The sequence below is a fragment of the Rhinopithecus bieti genome, unplaced genomic scaffold, assembly GCF_001698545.2.
Source record: "Rhinopithecus bieti isolate Rb0 unplaced genomic scaffold, ASM169854v2 scaffold_2408, whole genome shotgun sequence".
Taxonomy (NCBI): Eukaryota; Metazoa; Chordata; class Mammalia; order Primates; family Cercopithecidae; genus Rhinopithecus; species Rhinopithecus bieti.
Genome location: NW_016803672.1, coordinates 167,020 through 191,184, shown reverse-complemented (window position 1 = coordinate 191,184; position 24,165 = coordinate 167,020). Strand labels below are relative to the sequence as shown.

The following is a 24,165-nucleotide window of genomic DNA, read 5'->3' as shown; positions in this document are numbered from 1 at the left end:
ATACATACCGTGTGTGACACAGGCATGAGAAGCGCTCCAACAGGAGCAAGAATTCCTCTGCGGTGGGGACAAAAGTGTCCCAGATTATAGTCCAGATCAGTGCAAAGAGAGAACCAGAGCGTGTCCACAGGGAAGGCATGGACCTTCCAGGTCCTGACGACATCTCTGACACGAATTTTATCCCTGAAGACAGTAGGGCCCGGGATGGTCATGTGGCTTGCCCAGGGTTACGGCACCAGGAGCCAGACCCCAAACGCGGTTTTCCCAGGCCCTAGTCCAGGGCCCATAGTCTAAAAACAAAACTATGAAAATGGAGGCTGAGTGGACAGGAGTGATGCTAGGTGTGGGGAGAGCTCTGAGGCCACTGGTGTCCCTGGTGGCCACTGGCCATGGCAGACAACACCCCCCAGGAAGACCCAACAGGCAGAGGGCAGCCCAGGCCCCATGGGGACATTGGCTCCTCCCCAGAATCCCAGCAGGCCTCCAGCAAGCCTCATAGCAGCATGCACCATACGAAGGGGTGAATGATGGGCACACATGAGTGCACACGTGTGTGCGGAAGGTGAGACAAGCCTTCACTTTCTCATAGGCTCAAAAAAAGTGGCTGGGCCAGCTGGGCACGGTGACTCATGCCTGTAATCCCAGCACTTTGGGAGGCCGAGGCAGGCGGATCACGAGGTCAGGAGATCGAGAGCATCCTGGCTAACACGGTGAAACCTCGGCTCTACTGAAAATACAAAAAATTAGCCGGGCATGGTGGCACGCACCTGTAGTCTCAGCTACTTGGGAGGCTGAGGCAGGAGAATCACTTGAACGGAGGCGGAGGTTGCAGTGATCAGAGAACATGCCACTGCACTCCAGCCTGGGTGACACAGTGAGACTCCGTCTAAAAAAAAAAAAGGTGCCTGGGCCAGACTCAGGGTCCCCCAGGGTTCCAGACACCTCAGGTTCTGGCTCACACTCTCCTGGAGCCCACCTCCTCTGTCACCATCTTACAGGTGGAGAAACTGAGGCCTACGGTGGGGGTGGGGGTGTATCGGAGCCCAGCAGGGGAAGAGCTGGGATGTGGCTTCTCCACCCTTCTGTCCGCTTTAAAGGCCAGCAAATGTGTCAATATTTGCTCAGGGGAACTGCTGGCTCAACAGGCCCCAGAGTCTGCCTGGTCTCTCCCTCTGTAAGATCAGGGATTGCCTCTCAGCTCCAGCCAGGACCCTGCGCCTGCTCTTCAGAAGGGAGGGGTTCTCCCTGCTGGGCCGTATCAAACGGCAGCTACCAGAGGAAGAATGGAACAAACGCACGATGCCTGTTATGTGGGCGGCAGTGGCAGGTGAGCTCCTGGCCACGCAATCGGGTTTGAACCCCAGCGCCACTACCTCTTAGCGCTGAGTGCCTTTGAGCCAGCCTCAGAACCTCTCGTGGACTCAGTTTCCTCATCTGGAAAATGGGCTCCCACGCCCATCTCAAAGGCCGGTGGCAGGGCTGCGGGGACAGCTGGGAGGTGGCTCTGTGCTTCCCAGGCCCGGCAGGGGGCGCCACGGGTCCTCAGGCCTCGCCCAGTCGCCGCGTGGTATCCCCACCGCAGCTCCGCTCGGCTGGACTCGTCTCTATTCGGCGATACTTGGCTCCACTCGGCCAGGCTCGGCTCTGCTCGGCTTATTCGGCAACACTCGGCCAGACTCGGCCTTGTTTGGATCTGCTCGGCTTCACCCCAAGCCGGAAGCGCAAAGGCACTTTCCCGGCGCTGCGGAGGCCGGGGGTTGTTGGCCAAGAGAGGAGGGTCCTTGGCCTTTGGGCCCTTGGCGCTGTCGTGGTTGTGGGGGGTCCTGCTTGCCTGAGCCCTGGGCTATGCAGAGGGAGCCACGAGCCAGGGCTTGAGGCCGAAGCGGGTGGAGAGGGAGGGGCTCCTCGAGCCTGGCGTGCGGGCGTCGTTCCCATTCCTTTTGCAGGGAGAAAGGGAGAGGTTGGCGCCAGCCACACGCTCCAACATGCTGGCTCTGCCACTGGTCGGTCTGTCGTGTCCGGGGAGGAAGTTGCTGCCCCTCAGTGTCCCTGAGTCTCGGTTTCACTTCCATCAAACAGCAGATTTCCCTCTGGGGCAGAGGGCCTGGTGCGGCGCTGGCGCTCTCCAGACTCAGTTTCCCCTTTTGTAAAACATGACAGCCCGCCCAACTCCGCTGAACACCTTTGGGATCCGACGTCCTGAAAGCCCAGGATGGGGAACCTGGGTCCGGAGGGCGAAACTTTCCCGGCCCCTGGGCGGGTCAACGTGGAGGATTCGGTAGAACCAGACCCGGGGCCCTCCTGGCGGGAGGAAGCCGGTGTGTGTGTGTGTGTGTGTGTGTGTGTGTGGCGGGGAGGTGCTGCGGAGACTGCGGGGGTTTGGAGGAAGAAGCGAGTGCATGGGCGCCGTGGCCTGCCCCAAATTTCCCTGAGGGGACGGGCTGGTGGGACAGGCGGGGGAGGGGAGCGTCACAGGTTCCCGGCTGCGGGGTGGGGGGCTCTGCCCAGCAGGAGGCGCTGGCGTCTTCCTTTGTTGAAATTGATCTCTGTGCCTGAACAATTAGATCTGTGACTTGCCACTCACAGCCTACATAGCGGACGCCAGGAATCATCATGTTTACTGTCCTGTCTCCTTTTTTGACAGGCACACATTTTATGTTTTAAATACATGAAGCACGCGGTGCTTTGTAAGCGCTGACTGAATGTGCTTATTTTCACACCCTTTCCTGACCCTGGGCTGGAACGTGGGCAAGTGCAGGATGGTGGTCAGGGACTTGGCTCGTGGTCAGTATGTGCCTCATCTATCTCGTCTGTAAAATGGACAGACGAGGTAACACCTCAGAGCATTGTTGGAAGGATTAGAGGAGTCAAGACGTGGCAGGCCCACAGAACGGGTGGGGCAGAAAAGCCAGCTTCTAGGGGCAGGGGAAAGGGTGGGGGGTGGCTGGGGAAACAGGGTCCATACCCTGGGTTTCTGCATTGGGGTTACTCCTTTGCTGCTGGGGGTGATAGCAGGGTGATGAGAGCCACCCTGGGCCTGCACTCCTCCTGGTCATGCTGTTGTCCTGGGTTCCAGGGTGCCTGGGAAAGGGCACACAGGTTTACTGATGGGTGGCCAGTGGGGAGCGCCCCCATTGGGCATTCCACCAGTGGGCTCTGATGGTCCTGGCCTCCCTATGTTTTTCTGGCCCAGGGACACCAAGGCTCAGAGAGGTAAACTTGCCCAAGGTCACACAGCTAGGAGGGGGAGCTGAGTCATCACCCAGGTTTGTCTGCCCCAGAGCTGGAGCTCTGTCTCCAGGCCACCTGACCAGCTGAGGAGATTGTCAGAAAGGCTGGGACACCAACGGATGACGCACAAATGGAGGAATTTTCAGGCCTGGTCAAAGCTAGTGGGAGGGAAAATATTGAAGTGTAATATTTCAGAGTTCTCTCTTGTCTGCTCTGACTCCTGCCAGCTGCCCCGCACCTAGAGGAATAAGAGGCTCTTCTCTGGGGCATTGCATAGCCGGGAGCCAAATGAGCTGGCCCCAGAACCTGGTGAGTTGCCTGGCTTTTCAGACCTCAGCCTCCTCACCTGTGAAGTGGGTTGAGCAGCTCTTCTCTGCAGAGGAGCTGTTAAGGGCGGTATGAAACACTGCCAGGCACACAGTTGGTCCTTGACAAAACCATTCCTGTGTCCCCAGCCTGTTTCTCCCCAAGTCCCACTCACTGATCCTTCTCTCCATCGCCGTTTCCTCAGAAGGTCAGGTTTTCTAAGCCCAAAGGCTTGGAGCCAGCCAGGAGCTGTCTCCCTCTCCAGTGCTGCCGACTCAACTCTTTTCCTTTAGAAGCTGCAGGGAGGGAGGCTCCCCTTGGCACCCTCCCTCTGCAGCCCTGGCTCTGTGCCCTGGGAATGCTGCCTGGGGCAGGGCCACGTAGAGGGCAGAGCCAGTGCAGGCCTTTGGGTGTTCCCAGCAGCCAAAGTCCTTTAGTCTGCTTTCCTTTGGGCCCCCTTGCAGCCCTGAATGGACGACCTGGGGGATTCCAAGTCGGTTTGGGAGGGGTGACAGCGCAAGGCTGGAGGTTGGGAGAGTCTGGCTGTCATCCCAGCTTGGACTCCAGTCTGCTACGTGACCTTTGGGCCAAAGATAAATCCTCCCTGGGCCACAGTGTCCCTCCTGGTCAGATGAAAGAATCAGATGAGAATCTCTGAGGATCTTTCCAGGCTTCATATTCTTTTGTTTGATTATCTCCCAAGTAAATTGGAAATTGGAGGCTCAAGGATGAGCCCTGGTCGAGGATGCATAGCCCAGGGGCTGTCCCATCCTCCACACTTTGCCCAGCTGTGAGTGGGGACTGGGATTTAGCACCCGAAGCCCCAGATTTAAATATATCCTCCCCAGCCCTACCGGGGTCCCCACACTCCTGCACCTCCCCCTTCCCGGGATGGCCCTGATTGGTACGCTTTGTTCCCCACCCATGCCCAAGCCCCAAGGGAACTCCATCGGGTTGGAGAGTCTTCTGTTCTGTAGGGGGCTTTATTCTTGTCTACCAGCTATGTGACCTTGGGCAAGTCACTTCAGCTGCCTGACCCCAGCTCCCTAGGACTAGTTGAAGTAATGAATATAAACTCCCTTTGGGGACCAAAAGCCCCGAGAGAGATGAGACCTGGCGCAGGCAGTAAGCCCTCAACAAATGTAGAATAGGAGGATGCAGTAAACAAGCTGGCCAAAACCCACCAAATCCCTTGGTGGAGGGCAAGGGACATTTGAGACAGTCTTTATGCAGGAGTCTCGGGCCCCAGGAAGCCAGGGCAGAGAGTCTTTGCCAAACTTCCCCCTGCCTAACAAGAAGGAAACTGAGGCAGGACGCTGCCCAGACCCAGAGGCACACAGGCTACTGTCCTATGAACTTGTTGGGGGTCATTTCCACAGGGGAATAGTTCTAGAAGACCAGGATGAGTCAGTAACAATGGCAGAATTCCAGTCAGAGGAAGACTTTGGTGTAGCTGGGGCTGGAGCATGGAGGAGCGACTTGGCTGCTGCCCTGGCCCTGTGTCAGAGGTGTTAGAACCAGAGCGACTCCATCTTGAATAGGGGCTGGGTAAAATGGGGCTGAGACCTGCTGGGCTGCATTTCCAGGAGGTTAGGCGTTTTTAGTCACAGGATGAGATGGGAGTCGGCAGGACTGGTATCACAAGATACAAGTCATAAATACCCTGCTGATAAACAGGATGCGGTAAACAAGCCAGCCAAAACACACCAAATCCAAGATGGTGATGAAAGTGACCTCTAGTCATCCTCACTGCTCATTATACACTAATTATAATGCATTAGCATGCTAAAAGACACTCCTACCAGCACCAAGACGGTTTACAAATGCCATGGCAATGTCCAGAAATTACCTTATACAGTCTAAAAGTGAGAGGAACTCTCAGTTCTGGGGAAATCTCCCTTTTCTTGGAAAACTGATTAATAATCCACCTTTTGTTTAGCATATAATCAAGAAATAACCATAAAAACAGCCAACCAGCAGCCCTCAGGGGTGGTCTGTCTATGCAGTAGCCATTCTTTCGTTACTTCTCTATAAACTTGCTTTCACTTAACTCGGGGGACTCACCTCAAATTCTTTCTTGTGCGAGTCCAGGAACCCTCTCTTGGAGTCTGGATTGGGACCCCTTTCCAGTACCATTTTTCTGGTGAACCACAAAGGGACAGTACCAGAGAAACCCACCAACCCAAAGGAAAAAGACCACAGCCCCAGTTGGCCAACTTTGAGTAAGTAAGGGGTATTTTATCCTGGGTAATGTATAGATTGGGGTTAGGGTCCCTCCTAAGAAATAGGGGTTAAAGGTCCTTCTTAGTAAAGGGCAAAGATGCTTGTCAGAAACTGGGTTGGAGGCCCAACTGAAGAAGGTTGGAGTCCTTCTTAAGATCTAGGGAGGTAGAGATCCCCCTCGGTAAAGTCCCTTGGTAAGGAGAAATGGATTAGGCACTACGGGACGTTAACCACTATTCTCTTTGGATTAATCTGCCTTGCACTGTTTGCTGACAGATGTGGGTGACAGGATTAGGCATGTACAGGATCATGGGACATGGGGAGCTTTCTTCTCCCCAAAGGGGGAAACTTTAGAGATGACCAGATTGCTGGAAAAGCTACCTTTGCCACTGACAAGCGACCTCCTGAACTATTGATTCAGTGTCAATGGAATGGGTACCTTTGGCCTCCCTGAGCTCCTCGGCTTCTCCACCCCCTGGCAGGCAATGCTTTTCTTCCTCTCTCCTTTCTCTTTTCTATCTTTTCTGTCACTCAGGGTGACTGTCCACTCTTCCCTCTTGCCCAGACACCACATATTGAAATGCCTGGTTGGAGGGCATTCCACCTCACTTGGAGTGGATCAAAGATGACAAGGGACACTGGGAGCAAGTTTGAACCTTGCCAGGTTGATGTTGGGCACTGAGTGGGGTGGCTAGTGTCCTGAAATGGAAAATGTTAATTTGGTTTCCCCATGCAGCCTGTTGGACAGCATCTTACAAAATTAAGAGGCTTTTGCCTGTGGTTCCATGAAATGGAAAAAGATGATTTCCTTTTGTAACATGGCTTGGCCCCCATAGCAATGGCACAGTAAGCAGGGCCATCAAAGCCACAGACAGAAAGGGAACCCAGAAACCTGGCATGCTGACAAAGGGTAGGAATTTCTTACCGGTCAGGCTTCTGGCCTCTCTGTGCAAACTGGTTGAATAAATGATAACAATCACTGTTTGTCTCTCCTGCAAGGAATTTCATTAATATGAAAAGGATTCATGGGGCTAGTCTTAAGCTTTAGAGAATCTGGTGTACTTTGTGCTATGACTTTTCTTTCTGTGTCAATCTGTCATAAAAAGAGGTACTATAGGATAGAATGTGGGCCTAGGACCCCTATAAGCCCATTATTCAAGTTGGCCCAGCAAACTGGTCAGTTACAAACTTTGCGGCAAGTCCCTGAAACAAAAACTAGATGTTTCTGTCTTGTCTTTTTTTATGTCCTTGGGAGTTTAACCTTGTGATCATGTGGGAGTACTTTCTTTTAGTCTCCACCATCCAGAGAACAGGAAATTGGGAGTTCATGTGATAGCCCTAAAAATTATCCTGAGCTGTTAAAAGCCTTTGCAAACTTGGAATTGGCTTCTCTAGGCTCCTTCCAGGAATACTAAAGCCTGTCCAGTTCCGTGGCTCACTGGCTAAGGCTTTGTCTTTTTCACAGTGGGGACCCAGGTTCAATTCCCATCTTAGGGAATGAGTCCTTTCTGGTTTAGTATCTATGTGACTTTTGCCTTTTACTGATTCTCTTCCCCTCTATAAACAGCTTCTGACTTCTCTTTTGAATTTTCCTTTCTCTGAGCTACCCTTTGAGCTACGCTTGGCGATTCTAGATCTCATAAAAACTGCTTATCACCTCTCTGAAAATACCTTGTATACCTGGGTTAAGTGATAACCTTAGTTAAGGCTTACCGGTTTCACCTGGGAGGTTACTGTTGGTGAAGAGCAAAAGCTGTTTGTTCTGGCTAGAGTCTGGTAACAAGATTTGGTTAAAAGTCAGCTTAATTAAAAATGGATATCCAAGCTATACATATATTTAAAAGGCCTTTATGCTTTTTTTTTCTCTTCTTGGGTCTAGTTTTCTGAAAAAAGTTTTCTTTTCAGTCGACTGAATTTTTTTCACTATTTTGTCTTCTTCCCACTCTTGATGCCCCACCTGAGAGGACCTAACATAAATTTTAATAGCCTGGGACTTGTCCGTAAAAATAGGAGGTGTCACAGACCCTGTTTTGGGAGAAACCTCTGTTCTCCTCACGGATCCCCAGGAATTGAAAGCAGATAGCCCACTCTGAAAATCTAAGGCTCCGCTCTGCTTTGTACTGTGTTATCTGACAGTTTTGACTTTTGGGGATATCAGAAATTACTCTGCATTGTAAGAGAGCTTTTAGCCTAGCTATGTAATAACTAGGTGGGAAATAGACTTTTAGGGATGGGTAATGGCAGTTCTGCGGGGATACTTGGCTCTTCACACATTTGGATCAGTAAAGCATACTCGTGGCCACCTAGGAAGTATGGAAGCACCCCACCCTCCACTGAAAGATAAGACTGCCATGGGGGATGAGCTGATTCCCTCTCTTTGGGATCTGGGATCCAATATAAAAATGAGACCCTTAATTTTGGAGATCTGTTTTGCCTTCCAGCTGTGCCTGCTTATTAGGCCTTAGAAACTGCAGGCTTTCCTGGCACTGTTTCTTGAAGGGCTCCACCCTGAAGTCAGTAATCCAATTCATAAACTTAAAAATTGGCAACTGAAAAATCTTACAACTGCTGGATCTTCTGTCTGTCTGTGTATTTATATATGTTGTCTGTGTGATGTTGATATATGAAAGGGCTCTGATTAATTGGCTTAAAAATAATAAGTACTTAGATCAAATATTTTGTCAGAAAAATAAAACATTAATGCCTTTTGGTTCACATGACTTTAATAATCTTTGGGAAATAAAGAGACTTTTAAAGGTTATTGGTAAAATTAAAATATCTTCAAACTTTAGACATTGGGTCTAAATTAGGCAGGTCAGATATTAGGTTTGCTAAATGCTTCAAGGTCATAAACTGCATCATTGACTTTTGAAAATTGCCCAGCTTACCTGCTTTGGGGCCATTAGATTCTAGATAAGGCCTGGGGACTTGTCGAGTTAGCCATGCCCCCAGCTATGCTGGAAAGAGTCAGACCTTATCTGCACTTCTGCCCAGTGTCCTAGGCTCCACACCTGGAACTTAATTAAAACCACTTACTTACCAAGTTTTTCACCAAAAATAACAGTTGCTAAGAATTAACGTTGTAACATATGTAATTGAGACAACTGGAAAAACAGTTTTATATGCAAGGTGTGTAAGGAAAGTAGAATATGCTTTTGGTAAGAAGATTATAAGAAAGCATGGGAATGTGGATTCCCCCCCCTACTTTAGAGGGTTAAAGGATTGTTTCAAGTTAGGTTGGATAAAGCTTGAGCAAGTTGTGGAAGGTTTGTGAAAGATTAATCTTGTAAAAGAAATTCTGTGTGAACCTATTGGCTTAAATTAAAGGGATACTATTCAGTTTTTTCCATAAATTAAATATGGAATAAAAGTATAACAAGGTTTTCTTAGAGCACTGGTATACTCTTTCACAAGAAAATTGTAAAGAGCTATAAAAGGTTTATGAGAATCTTACCTCATGGTCAAACATTAAAATTGGATAGAGTTGTCTATAAGGCTTTATTATGAAATGAGTTTCACATTAATAGTACACAAATGTAAAGGTAAAATTTGGCTTTCTCTCTTGAACAAGTTTTTCATGTAATATTGAAAATAATTAAAGATTTTGTTTGCCTTTTGAATAAGCTATAGAAAAAAGAAGGGAAACAAAGGAGACAGTTTTTTTGGAAAGCTAAGTCTTCCCTTTATCAGTGAGTAAAGGTTTTTGCCTTTAAAAACATCTTTGAGTTATCATTTTGGCCAAATAAATGGCTTATGGTGACCTGGGATGCTATTTTGTAGTATCAAATGTTTTAAATTTTTGATATTTGACAAACTTTCCAAAATCACATTCTAAGTTATGTCTTTTTCTAACCTGATTAGTCCTTTAGATATTAGGTCCCCTAAAGTCCAAAAATGACATATTTGGCTTATTTGGTACATTAAAAGAATACATGAAGCATCATCAAATATGAAATTGTGTTTGGCTTTCTTTGGGCTGTGTTTATATAAATATGTTATTGGTATGTGTTCCAAAATTATGGGAAACTCCTATAATTCTGATATGAACATTATCAATACTAATGTTCATTATCAATAATAATTGTAATTGTTATGTTATTATGTGCCACAGAGGTATCCAAATTTCCTAGTCAATGATATTAACTGTTTAACCGTGGCTGCCCTAAGCCCTTTTGTCATCCATAGACAATTGTTGTCTTGTTTTTATTCTCTTCAAAAGGTGGTTTATAATCAGCCATAGAACTTTGATGAGTACTCTTAAATGCAGAGAGAAAGAAAACAGCATCCAAGACTCTCCTGGAAAACTAACACGTATTTATCAAGCAAAACAGGAATTAATTGCATAGACTGAACTAATAAAAGACTGAAATAATCTTTTATGACTTTTGCTTAAAATGTTGTTGATCTTTCTGTTTTGTTTTCAGAGTCAAGAAACCCCACTTCTTGAGCTATTTACAGCTTTTAACAATTGAGTAAAGTATGCTCCTATAAGGATTATAAAACAAAGTTTTGTCCAAAAACAAAATTTGGAATATATTTTTTTCTCTCTACCTGATTTCTCCAGAATTTGGAAACTATTTGTGAGTGTTCTTAACTTATGGCAATATAGTTATTTGCATAAGTGCAGTAAGAATCTGTTTTCCTTCTTCTTCTTTTTTTTTTTGTGAACAGGACATAATCGGAGAAACTGGTTATTTAACAAGGGTTTGACTGGAATGACATGCTTTCAAATGTAAACAGACTTCTTTAAGGAATTAAAGTTGACTAAGAGAGCCAATAAAAGCCCCTTGGAAAAACTGGTTTTGTACCTTGTATATGAAGTCCCTGTATGGGGTTCCTGACCTGTGGTAAGTAAAGAACGCAACTTTCTGACAGGCCCAGGAACCCCAAGTTATCTTGGGACCTCAAAAGGAGAGGAATTTATCTAACTCATACAGGTACTTGCAGGCATAGGTAAATCCATAGCTGGGCTCAAAGCTTTAAAACATCTAATCTAAGATACCTTATGAAACAAAGCCAATTTTAAAAGGAGCCTACATGGCAAATAATTATATTTGCTGCATTTTATGCAAATAATGAAGCCAAGTGTAATGAGACTAAAGCTTATTTTGCAAATAAATTGGTCCTATGATGATTTTTTTTTTTTAAATGGGAGATTGGAGAGAGAAAAAACAATGTTTCAAAAAATATGGTACACCTGTCATTAGATCCTAGTCTTATCCATTGTTTTTGAGTTTTTTTCTGCGATTTAGACTGACCTTCCTCCTTTCTGTGAACCAAACAGTTATCTCTTGACTATCTCTCATCAGAAACAAGAGGGATGGATAACATAAAAATCTGGAGCCGTATCTAATTCTGGGCATGTATTGGAATCATCTAGCAACTCCATATCAGCTCGTCTAGCAATTCCTGTGACTAAGAATGCCTAACCTCCTGGGAATGCAGCCCAGTAGGTCTCAGCCTCATTTTACCCAGTAAGTCAATACTAATTGGCATTCTTGCCCAGTTTATGGAAAACCTTCTTATTTGGTTTACTTGGGATAATTTTACTTATTTTACTTTGCTGTTGTAGAATATATTGCTGTTATATTCTTTGTGTAAGAATGCAAGATAAGCTTACTCAATGCTTTCTTAAATTGAACACATATTAATCTTCCAGATATCACCTTTTGTTAGGACTCAGAGTTATGAATAACTCTGAACATTCTAACATTTTCTTACTGAGTTTCTCTTTGCACCAAACACAAGAGACTCTAATAGTCAGGCAGGAATATTATCGCCCCTATTCAGCCTGAAGAAGTTACAGAAGATGGATCTTCGTCCCTCTATAACCCTTAAGATTAAGAGTTCCCTCGTAAAAGAGAGTAGGGAAATATGTCAGAGGTGTTTGAAATAGGGCAACCCCATCTTGAATAGGGGCTGGGTAAAATGAGGCTGAGATCTGCCAGGCTGCATTCCCAGGAGGTCAGGCATTCTTAGTCACAGGGAGAGATAGGAAGCTGGCAGGACTGTTATCACAAGATACAGGTCATCAAGACCCTGCTGATAAACAGTATGTGGTAAACAAACCAGCCAAAACCTGCCAAATCTAAGATTGTAATAAAAGTGACATCTGGTCATCCTTATTGCTCATTATATGTTAATTATAATGCATTAGCATGCTAAAAGACACTTCTACCAGCACCAAGACAGTTTACAAATACCATGGCAATGTCTGGATATGGTCTAAAAGTGGGAGGAACCCTCAGTTTCAGAAAATCCCCACCCTTTTCCTGGAAAACTCATGAATAATCCACCCCTTGTTTAGCATATGATCAAGAAATAACTATAAAAATGGCCAAGTAGCAGTGCTTGGGGGTGCTCTGCCTATGGAGTAGCCATTGTTTTTTTTTTTTTTTTTTTTTTCTTCTCTAATAAACTTGCTTTCACTTTGCTCTATGGACTTGCCCCAAATTCTTTCTGGTGCAAGATCCAAGAATTGTCTCTTGGGTTCTGGATCAGGACCCCTCTGTGGTAACAGTTGCATGATACCTGAGGAGGTCAGCCTGGTCATTCCCCCAACAAACATGGGTTAAGCCCTCCCGCGTGCCTGGCACAAAGGGGGCTGAGGACTGCAGTTCTGGAACACCTAGGCTCTGAGAGGCAATGTGACTGTGGTAGCAGGGCCAGGATTCTAGCCTGTGGCTGGAGGGCCAACACCTGCACCTTCTCTGCTACCCACCCTGCCTCTATGACTCAGAGCAATTGAGCACTTTAGCTCAGGGTGGACTCCGGGCTGCCTCCCCCTTCCTGAGCAACCTAGGGGCTCCTCTGCCCCATCCCTGTGTCCATTTCCCAATCATCAGGGAGCCTCACACTCCTCCCTGCTCTGACTTTCTAGGCCTTTGAATCAAACAAGACCCCATTGGATCACCAAAGAGTTAAGCAAAGGACATCTCTGCCTCCCTTTATCTCCGCAGAACCCAGAGGCTGAAGGGGAGGGAGCAGGGAGGAGGGGAAGTGGGAAGCGGCTCTGCCCGCTCCCTCCGCCCTCCCTCCGCCCTCTCTCCCTCCATCCCCTCCTCTGTCCCTCCTCTGCTGGGCCTGGGGGTCTGGGCCAGCAACAAGTTAGTATTGCAGACATGGGCCAAGGAGCCAGAGGCCATGCAGTGGCACAGGGTCCGTGATTCGCCTGGGGAGGCCACAGGACACAGGGTGAGTGACCAGAGGCTCCTCAGCTTGGGGACTGGGGTCAGAGACTGGAATTCCTCTCCTCCCTCCTTGCTTCCTGGAAGCATCTCGGGCCCTGCTCTCTCCCTCTGACTGGGACAGCCTCTCCAGGCTCTCCCCTCCACATTTCCTCCTGCTCCACTGCTCCCGGCTTGTGCCCGCCCCTGCCCGGGCACACACAAACTCAGCTCTGCACGGCCTGCCTGGACGGAGAAAAGTTGCCCTGCCGCTCCCTCCCCAAAGAGGTCCCAGCTCCCCAGTGGAAGCAGCAAGGACCCCAAAACTTCTCTCTATGACTTGGTCCCCACACTTGGTTCCTGCCTGGCACCCACCCCCAGAGCTAGTTTGTGATCCTAGCTGCGGTTATGATTCCTCGTTAACGGCTTCCTGATTCCTGCTCCCAGGCCACGGTTCTGTGTCTCACAGCCTTTGACTCCCATCTGGCTGGGGCCAATAGGAAACAGAAATGCTCCCAAACCATGCCAGTCCCCTGGGAGAAGTTCTCCTTCCCATCCCATGCAGGCATAGGGAAGAAGTCAAAGCATATATATATATTTTAAAGTCTTTTATAAGGCAGGCACTTTCTCTGCATTGAAATCCTTCCAAATTACCGGGGAGGGAGAGGGAGGTGTCATCTTCTTGTAAGTATCAAGGAGCAGGAAGCCCAGAGAAGTTCAGCCGCTAGTCCTAGGTCACACAGCTTGCAAACTATTCTGGGTCTCAGATTTGACTCTAAGACCTCAGCTTTTCTCATGACGTCATATCTATGGCTGGGAAAAAGAAGGGGATTTTGGGATTTCCAAAACCACTGGGATTTGTCATTTATAAGTAAAAGCTGAGGATGACAGTCTCCGACAGGGAGGATGTTGACCTCTGAGGATTTGACCTCCTTATTGAGCAGAACCAGGAACCCAGCCAGGCTGGGCAGACAGGAGCTTGGGAAGAGTCACCTCCAGGAAGAGGGAGGTGGCTCTGGAGATTCCCTGCCCACACCCCTTCTCCTGCTGCTACCACCCAGCTCTGGGGTGGGGACAGGGCTCCTGCCACTTTATTTATTTTAATTTTAATTTTGAAAATAGAGACAAGGTCTCATTACGTTGCCCAGACTGGTCTCGAACTCCAGGTCTCGAGTGATCCTCTCTCCGTGGCCTCACAAAGTGCTGGGACTGCAAGAGTAAGTCATTCACCTGGCCATCCTGCCCCTTTAAAACTCTGCCCTCACCTCAGTGCTCAGCTGAGATAGGGTGGCATTTTAAAAAGTAATAATTGTACCTTGTCTACATGTATTAACCACAAAAAAAATATTTTTGAATTCTACTAAATGTTAAAGGAGAACAAAAGGAAATAAACAAAGAAACGCCAGAAGTGTAAAAACCAGTCTGGTTTCAAAAGCAGAGTTTCTGATCCTGTGATAACTCGGGGCCAGCCCCCAGAAGCTGCACCACCTCAAAGGTCTTTGCCCGGCTTCCTGCCCACCCAACCCAGGCCTGTCTCTAGCGCCTGCTGTCCAGGCTACTTCCTGCCTCTCTCCTGGAACCCTGGACCCCTTCCTGGACAAGGCCAGAGACAGAGATCCTCACCAACACTTACACTTTTCTGATCCTTTAGAATTTTTCATACCTCCTCGTCCTACCCCTTAATTCCAATCTACCACCTTGGCATCTGATTGGCAGGTCTACGATGATTGACACAGCCATCTTCCAATGAATTAACTCTCTCTCCAGAACCCTCCCTGCAGGGCTTCTGGATAAGGTTGGGTTTCATAGGTTGTTGACTGCACACAGGCGCTGAGCAGGGAGGCGGGCTAGCGCCAGCCCTTGCCAAGCTGCACACCCTCAGCATCACGTCCTTCCAGAGGGGACTCTTATTTCGAATTTGTCCAGAGGGGCACTTTCTTTACTTTGCACAAAGGCACCCTAAAGACTAGCAATGGGCTGCAGTCAAGGAGCCGGTATGCCTTCTCTCGATTGCTCGGCGATGCAATGACGCCATCGCCCTGCACCACCCCACATGCTCTCATGGATATTGCTTTCTGTCTGCTAGGATCAATGAACTCTCCTATCTCTTTTTGCAGAACTACGGTGTTCTCATGCCAAAACATGGGCTCAGCCATCCATCCCCTCTCCTGAGAACAAGCCTACAGAATCCTCCACGTTTGTCCCCAGTGTTCACTAACCTCTGACCTCCTGCCTGAGGGGCATGTGTTTGTTGGGGATAGTGGAGTCGGTGGCAAGAAAATGCCAGAGGGAGGTGCGTGGGCGGGAAAGCATTTGATGGGTCTCCTGGGTTGCCACCCATGGCCAGCTGGGACATCTTCTCATCTGCCCAAGCAAAGCCTTCCTGGGATCCCTGTCTGCTCTCCGCTGTGGCTGTTTTCAGAGGGGCTTCCTCCTTCTCAGGCCTGCGTGTAGCAGAAGCCTCCATGGACTGGGTGCCGGGAGACTCAGCATCCAGGCCCTCCCCTGCCGCAGTCTCCTCCCGATCTTGGGGAACAGCTGCTTTGTGGAGGTCTCAATATTCTTGTCTGATAGATGGGGCAATAACTTTCCCTCTGGAGTTAGGTCAGGAGTGCTCTGGCTCGGGGAGGCAGAACCCGCCCATCCCAGGCATCGGCACATAGTAGATGTTGAGTGAAATATAGTTCCTGTCCCTCCTTCCTTGTTCCAGGTCACCATGGGGACAGCTGCCCTGGGTCCCCTCTGGGCAATGCTCCTGCTCTTTCTCCTGATGTGTGAGGTCCCTAAGGTGGAGCTCACCTTTGACAGAGCTGTGGCCAGCAGCTGCCAACGGTGCTGTGACTCTGAGGACCCCCTGGATCCTGCCCATGTGTCCTCAGCCTCTTCCTCCGGCCTCCCGCACGCCCTGCCTGAGATCAGACCCTACATTAACATCACCATCCTGAAGGGTAAGTGCCCTCCCATGGGGCCTGGTAGTGGGCAGGGAGGGCCAGGGAGCTGAGGTGGAGGGAGTAGAGGGCAGGGCAGAAACCTGTCCAGACTCCTCTTTCATCCTGAGTTACCGAGCCCCAGTGTGAGCCAGGACTTCCCAACACTGACGATGGAGCGTGAAACCAGGCCAAGATGCCTCCTGCCTGAGCGCCTGTTCTCGGTGGGGAGACGGGGCGTGAGCAACCTAAGTTAGTGGAGTGGAATGTTCGACGGTGATCAGTGCTCTGGGAAATGAAAAGGAGCTTCAGAAGTGTGGGTCTGGGCTGCAGGCTGCATATTGAACGGGGTAGTCAGTGGAGGACCCATGGAGCACAGGCTTCTAAGAGGTGGCGGAGGAGCCTCATGGCAAAGGGCACAGCTGGTGCAGTGGCCCTGGGGCAGGGCCGGGAGATGCACCAGGCTCAGATCACATGGGGTGCTGTCACCACAGGCCACCGTAGGGACTTGGGCTCCTCTGAGTGGAGTGGGAACAGGGGCAGGTTTGAGTGGGAGAGGGACTTGATCCCACCCAGGTTTCAAATGGATCCCTCTAATGTCATGTGGAGAGCAGCCAGCGGGGGCCAAGGGTCGGAGCAGGCAGCCCTGTGGGGTCTGTCCAGGTGAGGGCCATCCAGGTGAGGGCCGTTCAAGTGAGGGCCTGTCCAGGTGAGGGCCGTCCAGGTGAGGGCTATATAGGTGAGGGCCGTCCAGGTGAGGGCCATCTAGGTGAGGGCCGTCCAGGTGAGGGCTATCTAGGTGAGGGCCGTCCAGGTGAGATCCTGTCCAGATGAGGGCCGTCCAGGTGAAGGGTGTCCAGGTGAAGGGCGTCCAGGTGAGGGCCATCCAGGTGAGGGCTGGCTACCCGCTCTCTTAATTGGACGTGGAGGGACTTGCTTGCCTTCCAGGCTGTGGTGGCTGACAACTGTGGCCAGGCCTTGACATTCTTAACTTCGGTCTCTGCCCACAGCAGCCCGTGAGTTCAATATTTTCTTATTCCTCCCACTTTGCAGAAGGGGAAACTCAGTCTCTTGGGGCCACACGGCTGTCAGGGACGGAGCCAGGTTTGTTCCTGAGCTCTCCCCGGGGACACTCCACTGCACAGCCAATGGTCACCTGGCACCTGTCCTGCCCTTGTTCTGATTTCATGGGGAGGACACTGCTCTTCCTCACACCCCCCTCCCCACCCAGCTTCCCCAGGGCTGAGTTAGCTCTCTGCATGAGGTTGGAGAGGTGCCTGGCTGCTGATGGTCCCTCCTCATTGCCCTCCCCAAACCCGGGGTCACTGCTCCTGTGCCCAGCTCAGCAGCCTGCTGGGAGCTGGGTAGGCTGCCATGGCTGAGGGACCCTGGGCTGGCTTTGGGAGTCCTGGGTCCCAGCCTCACCTCTTCTGCTCCCTTGCCCAGTGAGTCAGGCTGGTTTCTCCCCTACCCTGAGCTTGCTGCCTTATTTGTAAAAAGAAGATAGCCCCTTCCTCCAGTCCACCCTCCACTCCTTCCTTCCCTTGGGCTGGGGCACAGCAAGCTTTCTGCAAACGCTCTGGAGCTGTGCAGATGAGGACGCGGCTCTCCAGCGAGGTGGTGGAGCCAGACCTCTGCAGAGCTGTGGACTTGCCCTGACCCCCTCTCTGGGCTTCTGCCTCAAGGGCCTGTGCCCTCCTTTCTGCCCCCTTCCCCACCTGTGGAAAACACAGGGCCTTCTAACCCATGCAAGGGTGTGGTTGCTGGTGTGACTCCAGGCACTGTGACACGTGGCAGGGAGCTATGTGAGGTCAGGTCCTTCCAGGTGTGGGTGGTCACCTGCTTTCCTTATGTTCAAAGTCAGCCTGGACTAAGGGCTGGGCAGGGCTGTGCCTGCCTGGGGGCCATTGTAGATGCTGCCAGACCTCAGAGCAGGTCGGGGTGGGCCAGCCATGCTGGGTGAACTGTCCTGCCTCTTATTTGCAGAGTTTGCAAAGTGCTTTCCCACAGGACATTTTGTTGAGAGCTCACAAACACCCCTGAGGTGGACATAATCCTCTTTAAAATATAGACCGGAAAACCCAGACCCAGCCATGGAGTGCCCCAGGTCACACGGGGCAGGACTGCCAACCAAGGGCTTCCTGGCTCCTAACCTGGGCTTTTCCTCCAGGTGGGCAAAGGTATTTTTCTTGGCTTCTTCCCTGGGTTGGAAACCCAAAGTACTTTCCAGCACACCGCACATCCCTGCCAGCCTGGACTGCGCTGTGGTCCTGGGGTGGGGGCCTGGGCCTGGCGTCCCAGAGACAACAGTCGGACCCTCCCTGCTGGGTGAGGGGAAGCCAAGTCACCCTGGGGACAGACCATATTTTAAGTTCTGCCTCTTCTCCTGCACTCTGTGGCCCGGGGTGAGTCACCTAACCTCTCTGTGAAGTGAAGATGGTCATGATGTTTTCTTTTTCTTTTTTTTTTTTTTGAGGCGGAGTCTCGCTCTGTCCCCGGACTGGAGTGCAGTGGCCAGATCTCAGCTCACTGCAAGCTCTGCCTCCCGGGTTTATGCCATTCTCCTGCCTCAGCCTCCCGAGTAGCTAGGACTACAGGCGCCCGCCACCTCGCCCGGCTAGTTTTTTGTATTTTAGTAGAGGCGGGGTTTCACCGTGTTAGCCAGGATGGTCTCGATCTCCTGACCTCGTGATCCGCCCGTCTCGGCCTCCCAAAGTGCTGGGATTACAGGCTTGAGCCACCGCGCCCGGCCATGATGTTTTCTTTAGGCAGGCGTTTGGGGAGGCAATGTCTGGCATACCGTAGATGCTAAATAAATGCTGCCTTCTTCTCTGGGCCAGGACAGGGGCAGCGCCTTCACAGATGAGTGTGGGCACCTCCTTGGAGCAGGCTCAGATGTCCACCCTGACTTGTCCCTTTTTATCCCCACAGGTGACAAAGGGGACCCAGGCGCGATGGGCCTGCCAGGGTACATGGGCAGGGAGGGTCCCCAAGGGAAGCCTGGCCCGCAGGGCAGCAAGGGCGACAAGGGGGAGATGGGCAGCCCCGGCGCCCCGTGCCAGAAGCGCTTCTTCGCCTTCTCAGTGGGCCGCAAGACGGCCCTGCACAGCGGCGAGGACTTCCAGACGCTGCTCTTCGAAAGGGTCTTTGTGAACCTCGATGGGTGCTTTGACATGGCGGCCGGCCACTTTGCTGCTCCCCTGCGCGGCATCTACTTCTTCAGCCTCAATGTGCACAGCTGGAACTACAAGGAGACGTACGTGCACATCATGCACAACCAGAAGGAGGCCGTCATCCTGTACGCACAGCCCAGCGAGCGCAGCATCATGCAGAGCCAGAGCGTGATGCTGGACCTGGCCTACGGGGACCGCGTCTGGGTGCGGCTTTTCAAGCGCCAGCGCGAGAACGCCATCTACAGCAACGACTTCGACACCTACATCACCTTCAGCGGCCACCTCATCAAGGCTGAGGACGACTGAGGCCCTCTGGGCCATCCTCCTGGCCGGAGAGCCCAGGTGCTAGTCCCATCCCCTGCAGGGCTCAGTTTGCATCGCTGTGAAGCAGGAAGGCCAGGGAGGTCCCCTGGGACCTGGCATTCTGGGGAGACCCTGCTTCTTTCTTGGCTGCCATCGTCCCTCCCAGCCTATTTCTGCTCCTCTTTTCTCTCTTGAACCTATTTTAAGAAACTTTCTAACCTAAATATTCTAGAACTTTCCCAGCCTTGTAGCCCAGCACTTCTCAAACTTGGATATGCACGCAAATTACCCAGGGTTCGTGTTAAATGCAGATTCTGACTCAGGTCTGAGTGGGTCCAGGATTCTGTGTTTTTAACACGTTCCTGGGTGATGCTGATGGGGTCGGTCTATGAACCACACTGGAGCAACCAGGTTCTAGAACTTTCTCAATATTCTAGTACTTTCTGAACATTCTGGAATCTACACATTCTAGAATTCTCCCATTTTTTTTTTTTTTTTTTTTTTTTTGAGACAGAGTCTCGCTCTGTTGCCCAGGCTAGAGTGCAGTGGTGTGATCTCAGTTCACTGCAACCTCTGCCTCCCGGGTTTAAGCGATTCTTCTTCCTCAGCCTCCCTAGTAGCTGGGATTACAGGCACCCACTACCACACCCGGCTAATTTTTGTATTTTTAGTAGAGATGGGTTTTACCATATTGGTCAGGCTGGTCTTGAACTCCTGACCTCAGGTGATCCACCTGCCTCGGCTTCCCCAAATGCTGGGATTACAGGTGTGAGCCACCGCGCCTGGCCTCTTCCAACATTCTTAAATTCTCTCATCCCTCCAGGGCTCCTGGTGCTATGTTCTCTTTGCCCCTTCCCCCTCTTTTCTTGCTCAGGCCTGCACCACTGCAGTCACCGTTCATTTATTCATTCATTAAACGCTGAGCACTCACTGTGCCAGATCCCAGGAAGGGTGAGGGAGTCAGACACAGGCCCTGCCCCTGCCCTCAGTGACCAGCCAGTCCAGCCCAGGTGGGGAGAGATGTGTACACAGGTTTTAAAGCAGACCCAGAGCTCATGGGGCCCTGTGTTCTGGGTGTTCAGGTGCTGCTGGTCTTCCACTACCCACCACTCCCCAAGGCTGGTGGGACGGGGTCCCAGTGGCAGGGGCGGGTATCCCCTTTCTGTTCCTCATCCACCTGCCCAATGCCTATCGTTAAAGCAAACCCCAGGGGACCTTGGACAGGTCAAGGGTTCTGTGAGGAGAGGACCCAGGAGTGTGGGGGCATTTGTGGGATGAAGGGGTCCCTGAGGAATGGAGCCCACACCCATAGCTCTCCCCACAGCTGATACAGCAGCCTGCGAAAACTGTCCTCCGCACTGGGATCCCCTTCCTGCCTCCTCCCAGGGCTCTGCCAGGGCCTTGCTCAAACCCCCACACCAAAGGCATCTGAAACTCAGTTTTCCCAGGGCCTCCCGCTGCCCTCAGACACTGATGTCTGTCCCCAGGTGCTCTCTGCCCCTCACTGGCCCAGTGCCCCGATTCTCCAGGCTTTATCAAGGTGCTAAGGCCCCGGTGGGCAGCTCCTCGTCTCAGAGCCCTCCTCCGGCCTGGTGCTGCCTTTACAAACAACTGTGGGAGAAGGGCCAGGGCGGAAGCCCCAGGCTTTAGAGCCCTCAGCAGGTCTGGGGAGCTGAAGCAGGCAATTTTCTAGTCACTGTGAGAGGCGGAGCCAAAGGAAGGACCTTGGGCCTTCCATTTCTTCTCCCAGGGTGGGGTGGCCTGGTGTCCCCCTAGCCTTCCAAACCCAGGTGGCCTGCCCTTCTCCCCAGAGGGAGGCGGCCTCCGCCCATTGGTGCTCATGCAGACTCTGGGGCCGAGGTGCCCAGAGTGATCTCTGGTGCTTACAGCCGAGGGAGCCATGGCTCCATGGCCAGATGACGGAAACAGGGTCTGACCAAGTGCCAGGAAGACCTGTGCTATAAACCACCCTGCCTGACCCCGCCCCAGCCTGACCCCGCCCCGCCCTGCCATCCAGCATGATTAAAGAATGCTGTCTCCTCTTGGCGATTCAGACTGGTTCTTTCTGCTCGGCTCCCTCTGCCCACTCTACGTGCTCCCTGCTCACAAAGAAGCGAGCCCCCGGGTCACTCACGCAGCCGGCGTGCCTTGGAGCTGGTGGCACCAGCATAGAGTCAGCCGTGTCACTCTCTGGTTGTGACCTTGGGCAAGTCCCCACATCTCTGCGCCTCGGTTTCCTGTCTGTAAAATGGGGACGATGGTAATCTACCTCGTGCGGTGGACATAAGGATCAGATGCCGGGTTGCCTGATGAGTGCACGTTCATGCTCAGCATCTACCAAGCCCCTCAGCGCAGAGCTGAGGGAGCATCTACCAAGCCCCTCAGCACAGAGCTGAGCACCTGTGCCGTTTATGCTCCAGTGAGGCACACACAAGCCCCCCTACCTCCCGCCCCAGGGACCCCAGGGACCCTGTCGCATGTTTTGTGTTTAATTATGATAAGAGAACTTGGATCTTCTCTGCAGGAAAACACACACTACTACATTGTACAGTGGAACCTCTTGATGGGGTCTGCCTTTTTTTTTTTTTTTTTTGAGACGGAATCTCGCTCTGTCACCCAGGCTGGAGTGCAGTGGTGCGATCTCAGCTCACTGCAACCTCTACCTCCTGGGTTCAAGTGATTCTCTTACCTCAGCCTCCCAAGTAGCTGGGATTACAGGCACCCGCCACCACGCCTGGCTAATTTTTGTATTTTTAGTAGAGATGGGGTTTCACCATATTGGCCAAGCTGGTCTTGAACTCCTGACCTTGTAATCTGCCCACCTCAGCCTCACAAAGTGTTGGGATTACAGGCGTGAGCCACCGCGCCCAGCCTGGCTTTCTAATATGTTGTCAAGTTTGGACTATCTAGGCTAAATATATTTATGGCTACTCACATAAATATATTTAAAGTGACCCACGCTGATTTCCTGACAGACTTGACGGGGCATCCCGCCCTCCTCTGTGTTGTCCCTGGCGCATTGCTTGGCTTTTGGGCACCAGGTGGAAGAAGTGTGCTATCAAGAACCGACCATCTGCACCTATGCCAGGATTCAGCCCAGCCCAGCAGCCCACCTTATAGGGGCAGACAGGTCTCCGTTTCTTCGGAGGTCCCTTGACACTGAAGGAAGGCTTCCCACTGCACCTCAATGTCATACAGCTCTTGCCAAAGAGGCTCCTCCCATGTCAGAGGCTACCCAAGGGAGCGATCTCACAGCATGTCTCTTGGCAGGCTCTATTTGTACACAATCGGCCTCACCAGCATCCCAGCTCCGGCCCTCGGGACAAAGACTGCCCAGAGTGCCAGCCAGGAGTCTTTTGTCATGTACAGCACAAGGATGAGCCATTTGCTGATCGCTGAGGCAGCAAAGCTTTGAAACTTCTTGCCAAGTGCCTGCAGGAGGATTGAAGTTTGTCCTTTGTAAACTGAAGCCAAGTTCCCCAGACAGTTCCAGGCCACATTAGTTCAGGGAACAGAGGCTGGCTGTCTCTCTGTCATCCCATCTGACCCACTGCACACGTTCCTCTACCCAGGGCTCAGATATGGCCTCTGAACTGTCTAGGCCAGGATTTTTTGCACTAGGTCCAGGTTTCTGACTCAATGGCATGGCCCGGATGGGTGCTAAGAGCCACTAGATCTTTGTGATAAGCTTCTCCCAACAGGCATATTCTTGGCAGGGGTTGGGCAAAGGTCTTGGGAAACTGGAGGCCCCCAATCCTACTGCCAGGTCTGTGGGGCACAGCATCCCCCAGGAGATCTGCCATGCTTAGTACTGGTAACCTCAGCAAGCTGGCTGAATGCCCGTGTAACCACTTCTGGGCAATCGCTTTCAGTTACGTATTTTGAAAACGTTTTCCACCTGAAACGTTAGGCAATGAGGAAGGGGAAGGAGAGGGTGGTCAAGAGTGGAAGCAGCCTTGGGAAATGAAAAACACCCCTGACAAGAAGTGTATCCAAGACAGGGCGACCTCACGCCCACTTTGCCATCATTTTGTTGAGTGAGCTGGGGCAAATACAGGGAAGACTGAGGGGAAAAGGGTGATTAGATGCGAAGATTGAGAGGAAAAGGGTGATTAGATGGGAACCTGAGTTAAAATCAGGGGCAGAGCTGGTGCAGGGATTTTAGCTTGACCGTGTCCCTGGTGACCAGCTGTCTGGATAGGTGGGCTGGATCCATTTCTCGGGCTAGGTTAGGTTGTGTCTGGAAGTGTTCAGCCTTCCTGGGAGGAATTGCACTGGAGCTCCTCTGCCACATGGGAGTGTGGGGAAGGGAGTAGAGAATTCTGATGTGGTGATCTGGGAAGGCTTCTTAGTGGAGGGGACATCTGGGAAGGGCCTTGGAGGATGAATAGGAGTTTCAAAGGCACTTGACATGGGGGAAGGAGCCGATGAGAGGAAAGGGTTGCAGGTGGACCAATGTAGTCTATGCTCTGGGCAGTGGGAGAGACCAGTAGGTTAGATAAATGTCTGGAAAGGAGGCAAGGAGAGCAGAATGGGGTTTGAGACAGGAAAGGCATGGAATGTCAGGCTAAGTCTAGGGTTGACCTCTTAGGTGCTAGGGCATCTTTAAGAGGCAGATCACTCTGCAACCAGGTGGAGCATAGGCTGCAGAAGGTGAAGCTGGAGGCAGTGAGGAGGCCTGTGCTGTGGTCCAGGGGATGATATAGAACGCCTAGAAACTGGGTGAATCATGATGTCATCCTGGATGGGGAAGCATGTCCCCAGTTGACTTTGAAATTGGTGAGAGATTCAACAGCAGAGAGGGGGGAGGAGGGCAGCTGGGGAGGTGGTGGGGGA

General features: G+C 51.2%; 1 protein-coding gene and 1 long non-coding RNA gene across 4 annotated transcripts; both read left to right on the top strand.

Annotated features, from left to right (window-relative positions):
• The first annotated feature begins 1,927 nt into the window (after positions 1-1,927).
• Positions 1,928-10,060, top strand: LOC108512690 (uncharacterized). 2 transcript variants are annotated; one of them, XR_001880660.1, is made up of 4 exons: positions 1,928-2,278; positions 3,459-3,540; positions 5,629-5,759; positions 9,980-10,060. It is a non-coding gene; the product is annotated as an uncharacterized LOC108512690 (long non-coding RNA). The 2 variants fall into 2 exon arrangements; XR_001880659.1 differs by lacking the exon at positions 1,928-2,278 and having other exon boundaries at positions 3,039-3,540.
• A 2,744-nt stretch (positions 10,061-12,804) lies between these two features.
• Positions 12,805-21,376, top strand: C1QTNF6 (C1q and TNF related 6). 2 transcript variants are annotated; one of them, XM_017848133.1, is made up of 4 exons: positions 12,868-12,954; positions 14,049-15,219; positions 15,637-15,874; positions 18,785-21,376. In XM_017848133.1, the coding sequence occupies exons 2-4, from the start codon at positions 15,169-15,171 to the stop codon at positions 19,330-19,332; spliced, it is 837 nt and encodes a 278-aa protein (XP_017703622.1). In that variant the 5' UTR covers positions 12,868-12,954; positions 14,049-15,168; the 3' UTR covers positions 19,333-21,376. The 2 variants fall into 2 exon arrangements, with proteins under 2 accessions (XP_017703613.1, XP_017703622.1); XM_017848124.1 differs by lacking the exon at positions 14,049-15,219 and having other exon boundaries at positions 12,805-12,954.
• Positions 21,377-24,165: the final 2,789 nt, after the last annotated feature.